The sequence below is a fragment of the Strix uralensis genome, chromosome 2, assembly GCF_047716275.1.
Source record: "Strix uralensis isolate ZFMK-TIS-50842 chromosome 2, bStrUra1, whole genome shotgun sequence".
In the NCBI taxonomy this organism is placed as follows: Eukaryota; Metazoa; Chordata; class Aves; order Strigiformes; family Strigidae; genus Strix; species Strix uralensis.
The window spans coordinates 57,902,436-57,919,499 of NC_133973.1; the positions used below are offsets into that span (position 1 = coordinate 57,902,436).

Below are 17,064 nucleotides of genomic sequence, written 5' to 3' on the forward strand. Positions count from 1 at the left end.
AGATACTGAGAAGGTAAACTCCCCAAAGCACAGATGGCAAGTAACCACTGGAAGACCCCAACCAGCACGTTTCTTACTTATGGGAATAGCACTATTTCTATGGATAGAGAGGCAGGTGCAGGGTTAGTCCCTCTGTATTAATGTATTTTTTTAAAGGACTAGTTCTTTCTGAACCAATAACATCAAATCTATGGAAGTTGTATACAGATAGACAGCCTTGAACAGAAAAGGTTTGAAATCTCCACATTTCACATGAATAGTTCTGTAACAGACTGGTATCACATACAGAGAGAAGTACACAACAGCAAATAGATTTCTGCTCTCAAGGGCACTGGAAAAGCACGGCTAGCTATATTCAGCAACTGACTGTATTGTTATCAAGATTCAACAATTAAATATGACAACAGTAAGATAGAGCATATGCATACGTTTCCTGATAGGGTATTTACTACACCAGTGCCTTCTATTTAAAACAATTATTTTCTACTCTCTCTCTCTCTCTGTATTCCTAAAATTAATATAGAACAAGGGAAGTAATTAAACGTCACATCAGAAAATCAGTTTACATTCTGAGAGAAAAATGTGATATTATTCTCTAGGTTTTTTTGCCAAGAAAGTCCCCAAAGCTCTCTTTAACTCAGCCATCTACTTTTTATGAGCAGCACCTGGGGCTTATTGCAACTGCTTGACCAACTACAGCAGAATCACAGAAAAAATGAAATGGGAATGGACTGAGAAATTTGGGATATGGGGCTTGACTACTTCAGCTCTAAACTGGCAAGAATATTTAGGATATGTCCCGCATGTTTTAGGGATTTTTTTAAGGACAACTCCAATTTTGTGCCTATTAAAATAATACTGGTAAAAAAGCCATCATAGCAGCACTTCCTATAAAAACATGCTAAGATGTTCAAACTTTGTCCTGTAGGATGTGCTGTGGTGGATACAAAGGAATTTACATTACGTTTTACTCTGTCCTGAATCACATCTTTTTATGTAGTTGGAAACTTTGGCCCCAATGAGGACTTCATGAGACAGATGGGACATTTCAGCCCACTTTCAGCTGCACAGACATCATCCTTACCTTTGGCTTTGGTTTTCGCTCTACTTTCCTGCTAATGGGCATTTGACACTTGTATGGTGTTTCTCCCTGCCTGCGAGCTTCTGGCAGCCACCTCTGCTTTCCTCCTCTGCTTTGCCAGCTATTGCTAGCCACATACTTAGCCCTGTCTTGCACATATTAGAAAGGTGGACCATTTGTTTACTGTCTTTCTGACATTATAGTTAAACTTTGAAACTAAGGATATACTTCTTATATTACATGGTTTTCACTTTTTTCCTTTTTATTAAAAATACATCAACAGAAAATACAGATTGTTTTGAAGGCTGTGATACCATTGTTTTTGAAGAATCACAGACTTTTCATAGAGCATCCATAGTTGTTGACTTCAAGTCAGCACAGTTCCACTGACTTCAGTGCAGTTACATCATCCTATGCAAACAGCAGACCTATTGCAGCATGGTTAAAAAGAACAGATATTTATCAGGGTTTATCATCTTGCTTAGTCAAGTGACCACTTCCTTCTTCTTCAACCAAGTCCCCAAAACCCACTTCAATTTTTTTTTTTTAAAAAAAGGAGTTTGAGGGACCTGGGTATTTGCCAACTAGAGACACTTCTATATTGCTACATGAAGAACCTGATCTTAACTACATCTCATTCTCTTTGGATTTAGGAAGATACTTTCTTCAGCTCTTAGGAAAGAATAACTAATATATGAGTTTTATGGAACTGAGAAATGTTTATATATAAAAGGAAAGTTTAAATTAAATAAAAAAGTTCTGTTAACTCATCTAAAAAGTGACACCTTCTCCAAAAGGAGGTGTAATATTAAAGTATGACAAATTGATATCACCCTTTTTATCTCAATTGTATGACACTTTTGTTCCTCCTTCTTAAAACTTAGGCTTTCCAGAACTGCTTAAATAATGATGTTCCAATAAGCTATTATCAATAGGGACTGATCGTTGTAGGAGATGCCAAGTAATGAAAAGCAGCCAAGTGGAAGGAAAAATATCGTGTGATCTCCTGTGACAATCCATTGGGAAGAACTAACAAAGAATAACAGAAAAAAAAAAAAAAAAAATTATCTGCTTGTGGCATATGAGTAGCTGACAAGAAAAGAAGTCCAGATTCAACTATTAGATGAAAGCGCACCTCTCACATCAGGAAGGCAAAAAATTTATTTAAACGAATATAAAACTAGTATTGCAGATATGGAAATACATTAGAGGTACCCTGGCTACTTAGTTCAATTGGACTGTTCATATCGATATGGGACAGAAACCTGGTGTTAAGGCTCTGGTTTTGGACAACTGCATCATAACCATATTTCTAAATGTATACTACTGGATGGGCCAAGATCTCTTTTGACATCGAGGGAAAGAAAAGAATCTACCAAAAGGGAAAGAAGTCTCAACTTCAGAGACGGCAGCAGACCTACCACAGACATTTTGTTAAAATCAATTTCCTGGCTGTCACTGAAGTAGCTCAATTATGTATGAAAGAGTTTTATAAACAGAACAGGCCTTTTTTCAAACATCAATTATCAAAGCTTCTGATATTCTCAAGGTACCATATTTTATTTTTTTACCCCTTGTTTCTGTTTTAAAGAAAATGCTACTTACCATTTAACACCCATAGCAAACTTTTGAATACATTCCTTAAAGGTTTCTTATCGATCCAAGTTGTCAGCAAGAAATTGAATCACAGACTTCCTTAGCTGATAGAAGAAATTCTAATTTCAGATTTACAAAATTCATAGCTAAGGAGTCCCAGAATTTTATAAAATGATCATCTGAAAAACTGTAATGACAATGGCTCTTTCATATTTATTGACATTACACATTATTAAATGTTTCTGAAAGTTTCAGTATGATGTGATCATTGAATTACAGCACAGTTTGGGTCAGAAAGGACCTTCAAAGACCATCTAGTCCAACTCCCCTGCCTTGGGAAAGGACAGTCATCACTAGATCACTTTGCTCAAAGCCCCATCCAACCTGACCTTGAACACTGCCAATGATGGGACATCCACCACTTCTCTGCGCAAGCTGGTCCAGTGTCTCACACCCTCATTGTAAACAATGTCTTCCCTATGTCCAATCTAAACCTACCCTCTTGCTGTCTAAAACCATTGTCCTTTGTCCTGTCAATACAGGCCCTGGTAACAAGTCTGTCTCCATCTTTCTTATAAGCCCCCTTCATATATGGAAAGGCAGGAATAAGGTCTCCCCAGAGCCTTCTCTTCTCCAGGCTGAACAAACTTAGCTCTCAGTATTTCTTCACAGAAGTGTTCCAGCCCTCTGACTATTTTTGTGGCCTTCGTCTGGACCTGCTCCAACAAGTCCATGGCTTTCTTGTACTGGGGACCCCAGAGCTGGACACAGTACTCCAGCTGGGATCTCACCAGAGAGGAGTAGAGGGGGAGAATCATCCCCCTTGACCTGCTGGCCACACTTAATTTGATACAGCCCAGGGTACGATTTGCTTTCTGGGCTGCAAGCGCACATTGCTGACTCATGTCCAGTTTTTCATCTACCAAACTGAACAGATAAATTATATCTGTTCCAATTATAAATAAAGCAAAAAAAATATTCATTTATTACTTGCTTAATGTGTGCTCTGCTGTTTTGTGGTGCCAAAATCAACTGTACTCTGGATTAGAAGCACTTTGATACCTTTCACACAACCCTATACTATACACACAACTATACTTTTCACAGTGCCAAAAATAGTACCTTCCACGCCTTTGCTAGAAACGCTGAGACATCCTGACTTATTATTTATTTATTTCAAACATCTGGCATTAAGTTAACTTGGGGTTTGCAGGAAGAGAAAATTCATATTGATTTTCTGGGCCAGGCCATTCTGTAAGATTAAAAGCACATTTACATTTGTATTAGTTCTTGTTTGCTTGCTTTGTTTTTAAATTCTAGTCTGATTCAAAAATGGAAGTAAAATAAATTTCTAACCCACAAATATCTCATCCACTGAAATACAAGAGCCTAAAGAGCCTATATCCTTTATTCACATAACACAGAAATGGCAGCAGTACTTTAAAACCATGTAAACTGTAGTACCTAAGGGCCAAGTTGACCACACATAATTTTAGGCAAACTAAGTGTGACATTATAGATTACTGCATCTAGTAGACTGTTAAAAGGGCGTATACTGAAAAAGGAAGATGCTTGTCCTCTTTCTCCTCCTTTCTGCTTTCCCTGGAAGCTGGTTAGGAAAAAGGAGGTAAGAGAGTAAAGGGTGCTCTGCCTCCCCTCTTGTGGTAGTAGTAATCTGCAAGATCCACTGACGCTGTGGAATATAACTTCATGCTGGTCTAAGGCAGGAATTTTATTATCCTGGAGTCTCTATTTCATCATCTCAAGAAAGCAACTCAGCCCTTAGGGGTCAGGTGTTCCTCTGGTTATTGTGCTTACTACAGTAACATAAAATCTGTTGGGTGTTCTCGGGGTTACTACTATGTGCTCTTCATGAGAAAATGTTATAAAGAAACTTCCATGGGTGGGTAGGGGGAGGGAATGATTTAAAAATAGAAGTGTGTATACAAATACAAGAACTAAGCCAAAAGAAAGAGAAAACAAAAAGAAAGTATTCAAAATAGTTAAAAATACCCTGAGTACACTAAATGAAATATGCAAAACCCCCCCCCAAAACAGTAACATTAAAAAATAACAGGTAGGAAAGCATAATAAAGATTCAGTGTCAGTATTCCTTAAATAGCCCCCTACACTGAAACGTAAATGCCTTATTTTACAAAGAAGTAGTGATGGAAAAAGCTGGAGAAAAGCAAATTTATCAGTTTACCAGCCCGCCTTTCATTAATCACAGCATCATTACTCTATTGTTTTCCCTAACCTTAAAAATTTCACTATTTATCTCATTAGTATATTTCATTATTAATATATAGAATGATTAAAAACCTTTCTGTAATGCAAAATACAGAACTGGTTTTTAGAAGAATAATGATCTTTGGTAGTATTATCAGCCTGCCTATTATATAGTGTGGTTGTTTTAGCAGTCAAATGTACCATTGAAAAAAACCCAGACATAGTTAATAAAAAAGGCAGTTCTACCAACCTCATCAATAAGAGCTTATTACCACCTGGAATTTGAGCCTTGTGATTCAGCAGTGAAAAATTTCTGCATGGCAATTCACTACTAGGAACCAGCCTGCCGATGAACAACAGTTTACAACACAGAATTGATACTGCCATAAGCTTTATTGTATGATTACTGTTTTCACTGAGAATTAGTTCCCCTCTTTTTTAATAGTATGGTCTCAAAATAATTAATATACATTTCAAAAGAAGCATGAAAAATTTTTATGTCTTTCTCCAAGAAACTGCAGGGATGGTTTTAAAAGAACCTCTAGGATTCTCAGTATCATCACTGAAACTGAAATGCTCATGGTCAGTTTTAGGTTTTTTTCTAGAGCTAAATGAGATGCAGCCAGCTATGAATAAATGGTAAAAGGCTGGAAGACATTTCCTGAATCATCACAGAAACTGTTCATATCATTATAGTTCATATGTTGGTGAAGATATTTAATTATCCTTAAAAAATGACACTTAATCCCCAAGACCAGAAGAAAACCTGAGTCCAGGTGCACATTCTAACCATTTCCCACCTCCAACATGGATCAAGACCTGGAAGGATAAATGGCTTGCTTCCCCCTCCTCCCCATTCCCATGCCAGCTGAATTAAAGTCCCAATGTTTTACTATGGATCCAGAGCTGGATTAGTGGGTGACTGGCAGCAACGCTATACCTCAGTAGGTAAATCTGAACATCATCTCTTTGCCTTAGTTTTTCTTCTGGGAAACAGAATAATAAGATTCCCCTATCTTACAAAGACTGTGAAAATGCTCATTTGCGAATCTGTTATATACTCTAGCGAAGTATTGCCACAGAAAAGATGAGAGATGTCAAAGAAATATGTCTTCAAAACAGACTTCAATAGTGTGTGTTAAATAATACATGAGAATTCATATTTAACAATGAGGAATACACCTACTGTTGAGTAGCTGCTCATTAGAAGGCATTCTGTGATGAGGAGAGAGGGTTCCAACAGGAAAAGAAATGGCATGTAAACATATGCTTAAAAACTGTACCAAGAGACACAAGCACAGGAAGATTGATTTTTCCTATCTTTGAGTACTTGACTTCATAGCCTTACAATGTTCACTTGTGTCTTCTGTGTGTTTGCATGAATTCATGGACTGTATCAGTTATATTAAGGTACTGGGTAATCCACTACAAAACTATCTGAAAGTACAAGGAAGGGGTGTGGGTGGGAAGGTTTAAATTCCCAGATTAAAAATCCTAACATCTTTACTTTCTCTGCTCCTTTGTTGCATGTTTAGGTTTCTTTCATAGATATGTAACTTCTACCAGCAACATTCTTCACCTACTAGCTCAGTTGCATCCTTTATTAATACCATGATTACAAGCTCTATAAATACCTAGATAGACATTGTTTTCAGTGTCCATGTGTTGAAGAAAAAGGATGGCAAAATCATGTTCATAGGACAATGCCAAAGGTTTCAGGTTCACATCAGGGACACTTCCACCAAAGTGAGCAAAGTCTGCCATTCTGATCCCTTGTTCTGGGTGACTGACTTACTCAATTCCTGTAGAGTTTCTTTGGGACAGGGCAAATGTAATTCCTCTTAACAGCTTCACAGTATCTGTGCTAAAAAGGTTCCTATGCAGAGGCACTCCACCAGCAAAATCTTTAGTAGCGTCCTTTTAAACTGCTTTCCCAATATGTATTTTGGAGATTATCTACAGTTTGAATAAAGTTAGCCCCATTCATTTCCCTCATTGCAACCTTCATGCAAGTATACATAGAAATCACTGTATTCCTCGGGTCAATTTTGGTTTAAATCTTTACTGTGTTCTTAATCCCACTGATAATAACCTTCCTCACCCACCTTAAGCAAGGAGCAAAATCCCACCATACTATTTATATGTGAAATTAAACTTCAGGGGCAAAGGTTAGACAAAAGGTTTGTAGTACATTTCATTACAGAACTTCCTATCCTTATTGCTTGGAGAGTTGCTGGGATTCTCTTATCCCTAGCTTATCTAAAACAAGCTTTGAGCTTTCTCCTACTTATGGAAATTAGCTTGTCTCAAGAGCAGTGCTAATTTTTCCACTGATTAGAGCATTTTGATCACTATGTTAGATGTCATTTCAATGTTTTTGTATAAGACCCAATTTTCAGAGGTTCATAACTAATAGAAAGCCTTTAAATTTTTGAAAGTTATTAGATTTTTGTAAAGTAAAATGCACAGTGCACTAACCCATCTTGTGCTGACAATTTAACTCCTGCAATATCAGATGCAAATGAAATCTGTTCAGCCGCTGGCAGCAAATTTTGAACAACACAGCACTACTACCACAAGCTGCATCACACTGAAGTTTTCCATCATGGAGTGTGTGTTACTAAGACATTATTTAAACTTGACTGATTTAAAAAATGCTACAGGAATGGCTGCTTAAGATGTGCTTTGTAATCTTGTAAATAATGTTCTAAGAAGGAGCTTTGCTGTGTACAAGGATGTAATATAGAAAAAGGAAACTGTACTTAAGGAGGATTAGGTAGCTTAGGAGGCTTATCATAGTGGAAATGGGAGTCTTTCATCACTGAGTCACCTCTTAAATTCAGCCCTGTTCAGTAGTGACTGAAAGTCATTGCTGCTTAGTGACATATGAAATGAGTTTGGGTTTTAGCCCAGATCACAACTGGAAAGCATCCACATCATAAAAGGCAGAACCACAAATGTCTTTAATCTGCACCCTTATTGACAATTTTCCCAGATCTGACCTATAATGTGCTTCAAGAGCTTAACTACTGTCTTAGCTGAAGAAACAGTCTCTTAATGTTAGGATAAGAGCAGGATGGCAGAACAGGGTGGAGAAATGCTGTTCTAGTCATAGAGTACCTGTACTGGCTGAATACCGTCTTCCTCAGAGATGCTGGCCAAACATCTCTCATGGTAACAAAAACAGTTTAAAAATAAACCTTCTAAACTTGAGAGGTACACCAGTACAAAATCAGGAAAGCAAGGTCGAGGAATGCACCTTAAGTTTTCAGGCTCAGCTAAGTTTATGTCACATTCATAATAGCTGGATAAAACGATCTGAGCCTGCTTATCCACCACTTCTGACAATGTAGCATCATTCTACTTTTCTTATCTTTTAAATCGACTTTGCACTGTTACAAATTACTACATCAGGTGAAAAGCCATGATAAATTAGGCTCATGTCTGTGTACAAGATTTTTTTCTGAAAAAAAAAAAAAATTAAGAATAGCTCATTCATTTTTTTCTCAAAGCAATAGGATTTTTTTTTTGGCTTTCATATTATCAATGATTATTTTGATTTTTAGCATAATTCAGAATTCTCAGAAGATCTGTGGTACATTTTTAGATTGATCCTAATAGATTAGGGTTCTAAACCGAGGTTGAAAGCATACAAACACTGTAAAGTGAAATAAAGATGTAAGAATTCATGATAACAGCCACTAATATGCAAAAGAAGAGACACAGATTTCAGATGAAACTTACCAATACTATGCTGTTTCCCAGAAGGAAGACAGCTACTGCTCAATATAGGAAAGAACATTAAAAAAAAAACCAAACCAAAACATCTAAGGATACAACTTTAGGGAAGAATAACTGGAAATAAATATTAAAATTTTATTTTAGTTACTCAGTAATTAAAAATAATAAGTCAAGTTTAAGAGCTCATAGGCTTGTAAGTTAAAAATGATTATTTTAAAATGAGAAAGAAAATGCTTCTACTAAGAAATTGGAGACAGATCACATTCTATTATGAAAGCACATAAAACCTGAAAAATTGGGGGACTGTAACATGCTTCAGAACCTGAAAAATTGGGGGACTGTAACATGCTTCAGAACCTCAAGAATTCTTTGGTTGTAACATCTGGACCCTTCTTTCTGTTTTGTAAATGCTTTAGACTGATACCTTCATCAGAGCAAAAATTTTACAGAAAGTCTTGTGGGCATAGTTCAGTTTTCTGTCCCCTAAATATTTTGCAATTTTCTACAAGTAGTTTTCATTTTGTTTCTGAAAACATGCGTTCCATCTATTACTAAAGCAGTGGTACATCTATTATTAAAACAGAGAAAAAATACAAAGGTGTCAACAAAAATGGTTTATATTAAATTGGAATGGTTTACACTTAGACCCTTGATTCACATCATTCCAGAGCTGAATAGAAGTTAAAAGTAGAGGATGTGATCAATCCCGTATTATTTAAATATGCACACATTCATCAGATAAAAGGCATATAAGCATCTAGTTTTTATCATTTCACATTTAGGCACTGTAGGAATTAAGAGCTGCAGCATAATCCTGTGCATACATATTGATAACATCTCTTTTACAACAGTGGGAAATCTAATTATGGAACAAGTAAATTAGATGTTTCCACAAACATCTGGAGTTGACTTGGTGGAGCTTTCGCCCTTTCCTTCCTCTTTGAAAGCACTGTGTGAAGATAAACATTTATAGACAATTCTTAATCATGATAACAGCTGAATCAAAGAAAAACAGTGTGAAAAATGGTCTGATTTTCAGTTAGTTCTACTAGTTCTATAATCTAGTTCTACTAGATTGTACCCTAGCTGGCCCTTCTCAGTTAAGTATACTTTATTTCTGCTTTGCTGTATTTCATTATAGGCCATATATCGCCCTGGAGTTGGGTAGCAGAGTATCAGAAATGCTTTGACAAGTCATAAATGTTCTTCAGGTAAGGTTCACTTTATTCAGACATACAAGGTTTTAATTACATAAGTACTTTCAGTTAAAAAAAAGTTAGGCACTGTACTTCCCTGTAAGGAAAACCTAATTAAGATACCATTAGCATCCTCAAAATTTGTCACCACTATAGCATCACAGAATCACAGAATGGTTCGGGTTGGAAGAGACCTTTAAAGATCATTTAGTTCAACACCCCTACTGTGAGAAGGGACAGTCATCACTAGGTCATGTTGCTCAAAGCCCCATCCAACCTGACCTTGAACACTGCCAATGATGGGACATCCACTACTTCTCTGCGCAAGCTGGTCCAGTGTCTCACACCCTCATTGTAAACAATGTCTTCCCTATGTCCAATCTAAACCTACCCTCTTGCTGTCTAAAACCATTGTCCTTTGTCCTGTCAATACAGGCCCTGGTAACAAGTCTCTCTCCATCTTTCTTATAAGCCCCCTTCATATATGGAAAGGCAGGAATAAGGTCTCCCCAGAGCCTTCTCTTCCGCAGGCTGAACAACCCCAACTCTTTCAGCCTTTCTTCAGAGGAGAATTGCTCCAGTCTTTTGACCATTTTCCTGGCCCTCCTCTAACAGGTCCAGGCTTTCTTGTACTGGGGACCCCAGAGCTTGACACAGTACTCCAGGTGGGCTCTCACAAGAGAGGAGTAGAGGAGGATAGTATCATGAGAGTATCTTGCTTCTGTTTGATTCAGTGAAGAGTTCCTTGGTACCTCTAGAATGACTTTTAAAGGTTATGTCTGATTTATTTCAAAATATGAATTGACTTTAGTGAATAGATTTTTTTCATTTCTTCAGCATCTCACAGGATCACAGAAGAGTTGAGGTTGGATGGGACCTTGCCCACACCCCCTGCTGAGGCAGGGCCTCTTGGAGCTCAGGACCACGTCCAGATGGCTTTTCAATACCTCCAAGAAGGGAGACTCCACCACCTCTCTGGACAACCTGTGCAGTGTTTGGTCATCCTCAGAGTAAAAGGTTTTTCCTGATGTTCAGAGGGAACCTCCTGTGTTTCAGCTTGTGCCACTGCTCCTTGTCACTGGGCAGCAATGAGAAGAGCCTGGCCCCCCCCTCTCCTCCCTCAGCCTTCTCTTCTCCAGGCTGAAGAGAGCTCTATTCCCAGCTGTCTCAGCCTTTCCTTGTAGGAGAGATGCTCCAGTCCCTTAATCATCTTTGTGACCCTTTGCCGGACACTGTCCAGTAGCGCCATATCCCTCTTGTATTGGGGAATTGCGGAGCTACTCTCTTCATATATAACTCTACTAAACATTTTAAGATATTTCTAACAAAAGTTACATGTAAGATACCTGGGATTTATTTCCACTCCTTTTCTTCTAATTAAGTAACAACAGGTGATGGTAATATTTTCTTGGCATAACTTGATCCTAAGACAGATCAAAAGATCATAGCAGAGAGGCAGTTAAGTTTTTTTCAGCTTATAGGACATTCACATAATATATCCAGACAAGGCCCCCACTCTGCAGTTACCTAGCCTGTGTCAGACTACAGTTTCTGAGACTTTTTTGCACTTAAGCCATTCAGTTGTGATTGTTCCACAAAGGATTAAAGAACTGATATGCAGTTTTGCTACTGTTAACAGAACAATAAACAGCCATTTGCAAAAGTGGTGTTGAATTAATGTGTCTTCACACAGCTTGCATTCAAGTCTACAGGGGGCTCCAAAACTCTTTGCAGTCATCTGTTTTGGATTAAATTAGTGTAATGTAATTTACATCAAAAACAATTTCTGAACATATCCATTTCTCTTCCTCTATCAGGAATGAAGGAATGAAGGAAAGGAAGAAGGGAGGAAGAAAGAAAAGGATAATATTGCATTCATTCATTTATTCATCATTTCTTCTTCTATTTTTAGACTGTAAGATTATTTCATCTGCTCTCATATGAATTATAATTAATAGCGTTAATAAGGTGCTTAGCCTACATTGAAATAAAATTAATGTTATTAGACAGAGAATAAATCTCTAAGGCATGTCACATGCAGTGACATTGTAACTGTGAATGCTTTAAACATTGAATTCTGTTATGCACACATCAGTATGCAAAAGCAGTAGACACACACAGTCCCAAAGCTTATCCAGAGACTTTGTATTTCATGTTTTTGACATGGACTGTAATCATACTCTTCAGTATTGGTTTAAGAAGTCACCAACATGAAATATTCAAAGGAGTATTTTATTCATGTGTCTTATAGGTTTTTCTCCTTGTAGCATGGAGATTGCCTTATAATTGAATTATTGTCCAATTAGGTAATTGATTCTCAATAAATAAACAAATGAAAATTGAATTGTCTTTTATTTAGGATTCTCAGTCTGAGTGGACTTCTCTGTCTTACTAAAAAGACTGTTGCTTTTTCTCTTGCAATGGCAGCTAAAGTCTTCTTTCTGATTTCAGCTGATCTCTCAAATCAGAAACAATATTTCATTTGCATCTCATAGTCCAATCTTGATATAACTTTTTCATCACTGGTACCTGACAGTGCTAAATTCTACTTCTACTTGTGACTTCTCTTCTACTCTTTTCTTTTTTTTTTAATGATCCACAAAGATTTTCCACATTTCCCAGTCAGCAGATAACACATTGTAAGTGTCTTTTAGAACCGAGTTAAAGCTGGTGTTTCTTTTCCTACCAGATGTCAAAGACTTCTGATGTTGTACTATAATGCAGTTTTTCATACACTCATTTTTTCTTACTATGCTTGTGTTGTCTTTAATTAGGAGGTTTTGCAGCATATTGTTATATCTGGACTATTTTGTTCTTATTGCTTTTGCAAGTTACATTTATCTATGCATAAATACTAATTTCTGTCTAGTGAATGATAAAACCTCCCTTTGTAGAAAGCTTATAGCTTTTACTTTTTCAGCTCTTCCAGACAATTTTGTTTGGCTTTTCTACTGTAACATCTTCAGAAGCATTCCAAGAAAATGCTGGTTACTGACATCAGCAGTACAGTGAATAAATCTACTTTGTCTGACATAGTTGATGTATTAAAGACTGGAATTTTCAATGGAGGTTAATGGAAATAAGTACTCCCTTCAATTGAAAAAAAATTAAAAAAAGCTACATTATTCCTTCAGACTCCTTTGGAAATGCCAGCCATAACGTTTTTTCATCATTCTAATAATAGAGGAGAAAGTAACAGAGGAACTAGACATATTTTCTGCCTCCTGGAGCAAATATGTTATCTGTCAACAGAGTAGTCTTACAAGGCATAAGCAAAACCAAGTAACCAGACCCCCAGCTGAAACAATACTTGATGTTTGTATACTAGTAAATAACAGACAAGGATCTGTTTCCTGATTTAACTACCTCCACCGCCCCTGATGCTCCTGTCATGAACAGTAAAGGACAATACATGAGGAAACTTGTGTATCTTATCTGAGTTTGTTTGAAATTCCTATGTTATCACCACTATATTTGTAGCTCTGATTTATCCCAAGCTGTTTTAATAATATGCTTCTGTCCTACAGTTTGGTTTCTTTGACACATGTCCTAAGAGCTTGTGGTCATTCTGGAAGAGAGCAGTGGTCTTCAATCTGTTACCACTTCTGCATCATTAAATAGCCTGAAACAGCAGCACATCAGCTGCCTTGGTTTCCAACTTGCTGCTTAAACCCTGAAGGAGGCAGCAAAATGTAATGGCAGCAGCAAATGACCAATTAGGCTGGAATAAGCTAAGTTTCATGAAACAGAAAAAGTAGTAGTAAAATCAAGCACAGACAGTAAGACCAGCTAATGCTCTGTAGCTTTACTACAATGTGGATGTAAACAGACAACAACACAGGCTTACTTTTACCTAATGCAAGCATTTGATTTACCAAATGCTGGTAGCCACTGACAGAAGTGACAAAGCTTCAGGGTGTAATACAATTGGAATGAAAGCCACTGTCTCTTTACAAAACCTGATTTACAAAAGAGGTTTTTTTTCTGTTATCTCCCACACTGAAAACCCTTCCTAAGTGTATCAGTTTCCCACAAGGGTTTTCCCCATTTTTGCAAATACTGCACTAAATATATTACAAGTCATTAAATGTGCTGTGCTGCCTTTCATCCTGTAGCTTCTACAACTAGACTTCTTGATGTAAAATATGCAAAGCAATATACATTATGTTTAACTGCACATGTTTGCATAGTTTAAAAATATGTATGCACCAAAGCTAAATAACTGTTTATAGCAACTTAGTAAGGAAGCAAAACTTTCTTAAAGAAAGCCAATTTGCACCGAGTTGTACTGAGAACAGATTTGGCTTGGGTATGTAGGAAGCAGGAATGTAAGCTTGTCTTTAGCTCTTAATACTGCTATTCTCCAATATGATTATTTTCAAATATGAACTGTTAGTTGTTTTCACAGCTGATTATCTCTGGAATCAGAGAGTCACTCCAATACATCTAGAGATACAGGAAGCCTGTTGAAAGATGTAATGATCAACTTCTCTCCAGCCTCAAAGAGAATGGAAGGCTCTGAAGGGAAAATTGTTTGCTTTTGACTGTTCTTCATGAACAGAAGTGGAACAGAAATCACCTGAGTGATTTCACTAATTCAGAGAACTCATTAAAATCATTAGCAAACTACTTTTGCCAACAGTGCATATTGCAGTCACTTTATTTGAAAATATTTTGATATCAATACCATATGATCACTTTTAGAATTAGTATATTGTTTTATGAGGACAACCTGCAGAGACCAGATGACACACAGAAGCTCGTGGGGTTGGATTTAATTACTGTACTTCAAAAGTTCACAGTTAATGGTGTCCATATCTCTGCTAAATCCATTCTGTATAGACTACCTTCACAGTCAAAGAAGAGAGCAGGTCTTTGTAGGACACAATAAATTTGGTCATAGATATTACAAGAGGTCAGACTATTGTGCCTTTTGAATTACTCTTTCCCCTAAGTGTAAAGGACGAGTATGTCAGATATACCATAGACATCCAAAATGCAGAAGTCTGCATTTGGTGGACATGAATGTAAGTTTTCCACGAATTCCCTCCATTGATATTAGAAGCACATGTAACATACCTACACTCCAGTCCATTTCCTCCACTGCATCCCCATATAAACCATGCTTGCTCTTTCCTCTGAAATTTTCTGAAGCATATAGAGCAGTATGAACATGAAGATAAGACAGGACAAGAAGAAATGGTGCATCAGTGTTCCTGGGAAAAAAAAAAAAAAAAGAAACAACAAAACAAAACCCCAAACCCTTAGTATATTTTATAATAAAATTTCTACAAAGAAATCTTTCTACAGTAGAGTTCAAAAAAACCCCAAAAACAAAAGGAAGAAAAGGAGTATTGTGTGAACACACACACACAGAGTAAAAATGCCATTCTTAACTGTATACTGAATTGAAAGATAATATAAATGACAAAATCTAATTAGTTTGCTATATATATTAAAAAGGACTTTTTAAAGCCAGGAACCCAGCAGTTTCTGGCTACAAGCACCTCTCTTCACTTTAGAAGTACATATTAAAAAGCTGAAATAAAATTACTGTTCAAAAACATACCTTTAGAGCTACATATATGTGTGAAACAGAATTACCTTCCTCACAAGGTCATATGGAAGCAGATCATCTAGACTATTATGAGGACCAGGGTCAAACATACAATTATAGCATTATAGTACTTCTTTTCCTCCTTTATCCTGGACTAAGGTATATGACCAAATCTTTTGTCATTTAATATTCTCTGTGTGTATGCATGTGATCAGTACATAACACCACAAGTACATTGTACCAAAGAATAAGTAATCTCAAAGTACATACTAATATAGTTTTCCCCTCATTAATGAACAGTCACCGTTGTCTTAAGTCTATTTCCTGAACCGATACAAAAGAAAGAGTGCAATAAACAGACTCTCTGTAAATTTTGCTGTTCATGTGATCTCTCAACATATTTATGATCAGTTCCAGCAGACTGTGAAAGCACAGCTCAAGTAAGAACTTTTTCTTATGCATTATTTATAAAACTTTACTTAAAATTGTGCAGTACCAGCCAAATTTACTGCTATACGCTCTAACAGCATTTGTAGTACATTATGCATATTGTAAATATCAGTTGAATCACAAAAGCACTACCCAGAAAACTTTTCTGGATCTCACCCTAAAGCACACAGCTAATTACAGAGTATTTTTGGTTTTATTTACCATATTTTCTCTCATCAATCTGTGGTGGATAATACCTGTGATTCACATCAACTATCTATTTCCTCATGCAGTTGCTTCATCCACCCTTCAGAGAGAGGAGGAACAATACAGACATGCACGTACAGTTTCTTTAAAATGAAGAAAAAGAAAATTCTAACCTTTAGAACCTGAAAAAAAGTCTTTTAATAAAAGGGATTCCTCTGATATCAATACTTTACTCTTGAGGAAAAGTAACTAGGCTTAATCTAGTATATTTACGATCCATTTTTCCTCTCTCCTTGGTTTGATCTATTTTTACACAAGTTGCATGGTTAAAGCTTTCTTTTATACTGGCATACATAGCAGTACGTAAACTGGGAAAATTTTATCCAGATGACTTACTTGATAAGTGTGTTTCTGACTGGGACTTTTTCTTCATTTTTAAGTTTCTCCTTTTTAAAAAAAACCTAACAGAACATTTTTGCGTGGAAAAATGAAAACAAATATTTTTAAATTCCCTTCAAGTATTTGTGCATGTATTCTGTATTATTTTAGTACAGATTCAAAAAAACAAAGAAAAGACAGTATTTTTCATAAGAGATACACTATCCATGAATCTGTGTTTGTTGTTATTTGAGAGGTCATACATGTGAGAACCTTTCATTACTCTAGCAACAAATAACACAAGACTTCTGAGTCAATTAAAAAGACTGAAAATATCAGCACTGTAAGTAAAAAAAGATGTATACTTATAAAGTGCAATATTTAACATGTACATTAATGTAACATTGACCTTTCATTAAAGAACATTTCTGCAAGGCAACTGATTTTTGGTTTACAACTTGGTTTTTTTTACTGCATGGGATTATCTTTGACTTCTTCCTTAAACACAGTTCACTGAATTGAGAGTAATGTACAAATTCTAGGGTAAAACACCACAAAAATTTACTTAATACTTATAATGGCATAAACACAATTTACTTTTCATGCAAACTGCCTTGTTCTAATGTCATAGAGATAGTGTATACTTCTAA

General features: G+C 36.4%; 1 protein-coding gene across 5 annotated transcripts in view; it reads right to left on the reverse strand.

The window, feature by feature from the left end:
* STS (steroid sulfatase) overlaps positions 1–17,064 on the reverse strand; it is a 115,011-nt gene that overhangs the window by 55,500 nt on the left and 42,447 nt on the right. For all 5 annotated transcript variants that reach the window (XM_074858872.1, XM_074858875.1, XM_074858871.1 and 2 more), the window contains one exon: positions 14,923–15,059. In XM_074858872.1, the coding sequence (XP_074714973.1) occupies positions 14,923–15,059 (137 nt within the window). The remainder of the gene's footprint in view (positions 1–14,922; positions 15,060–17,064) is intronic.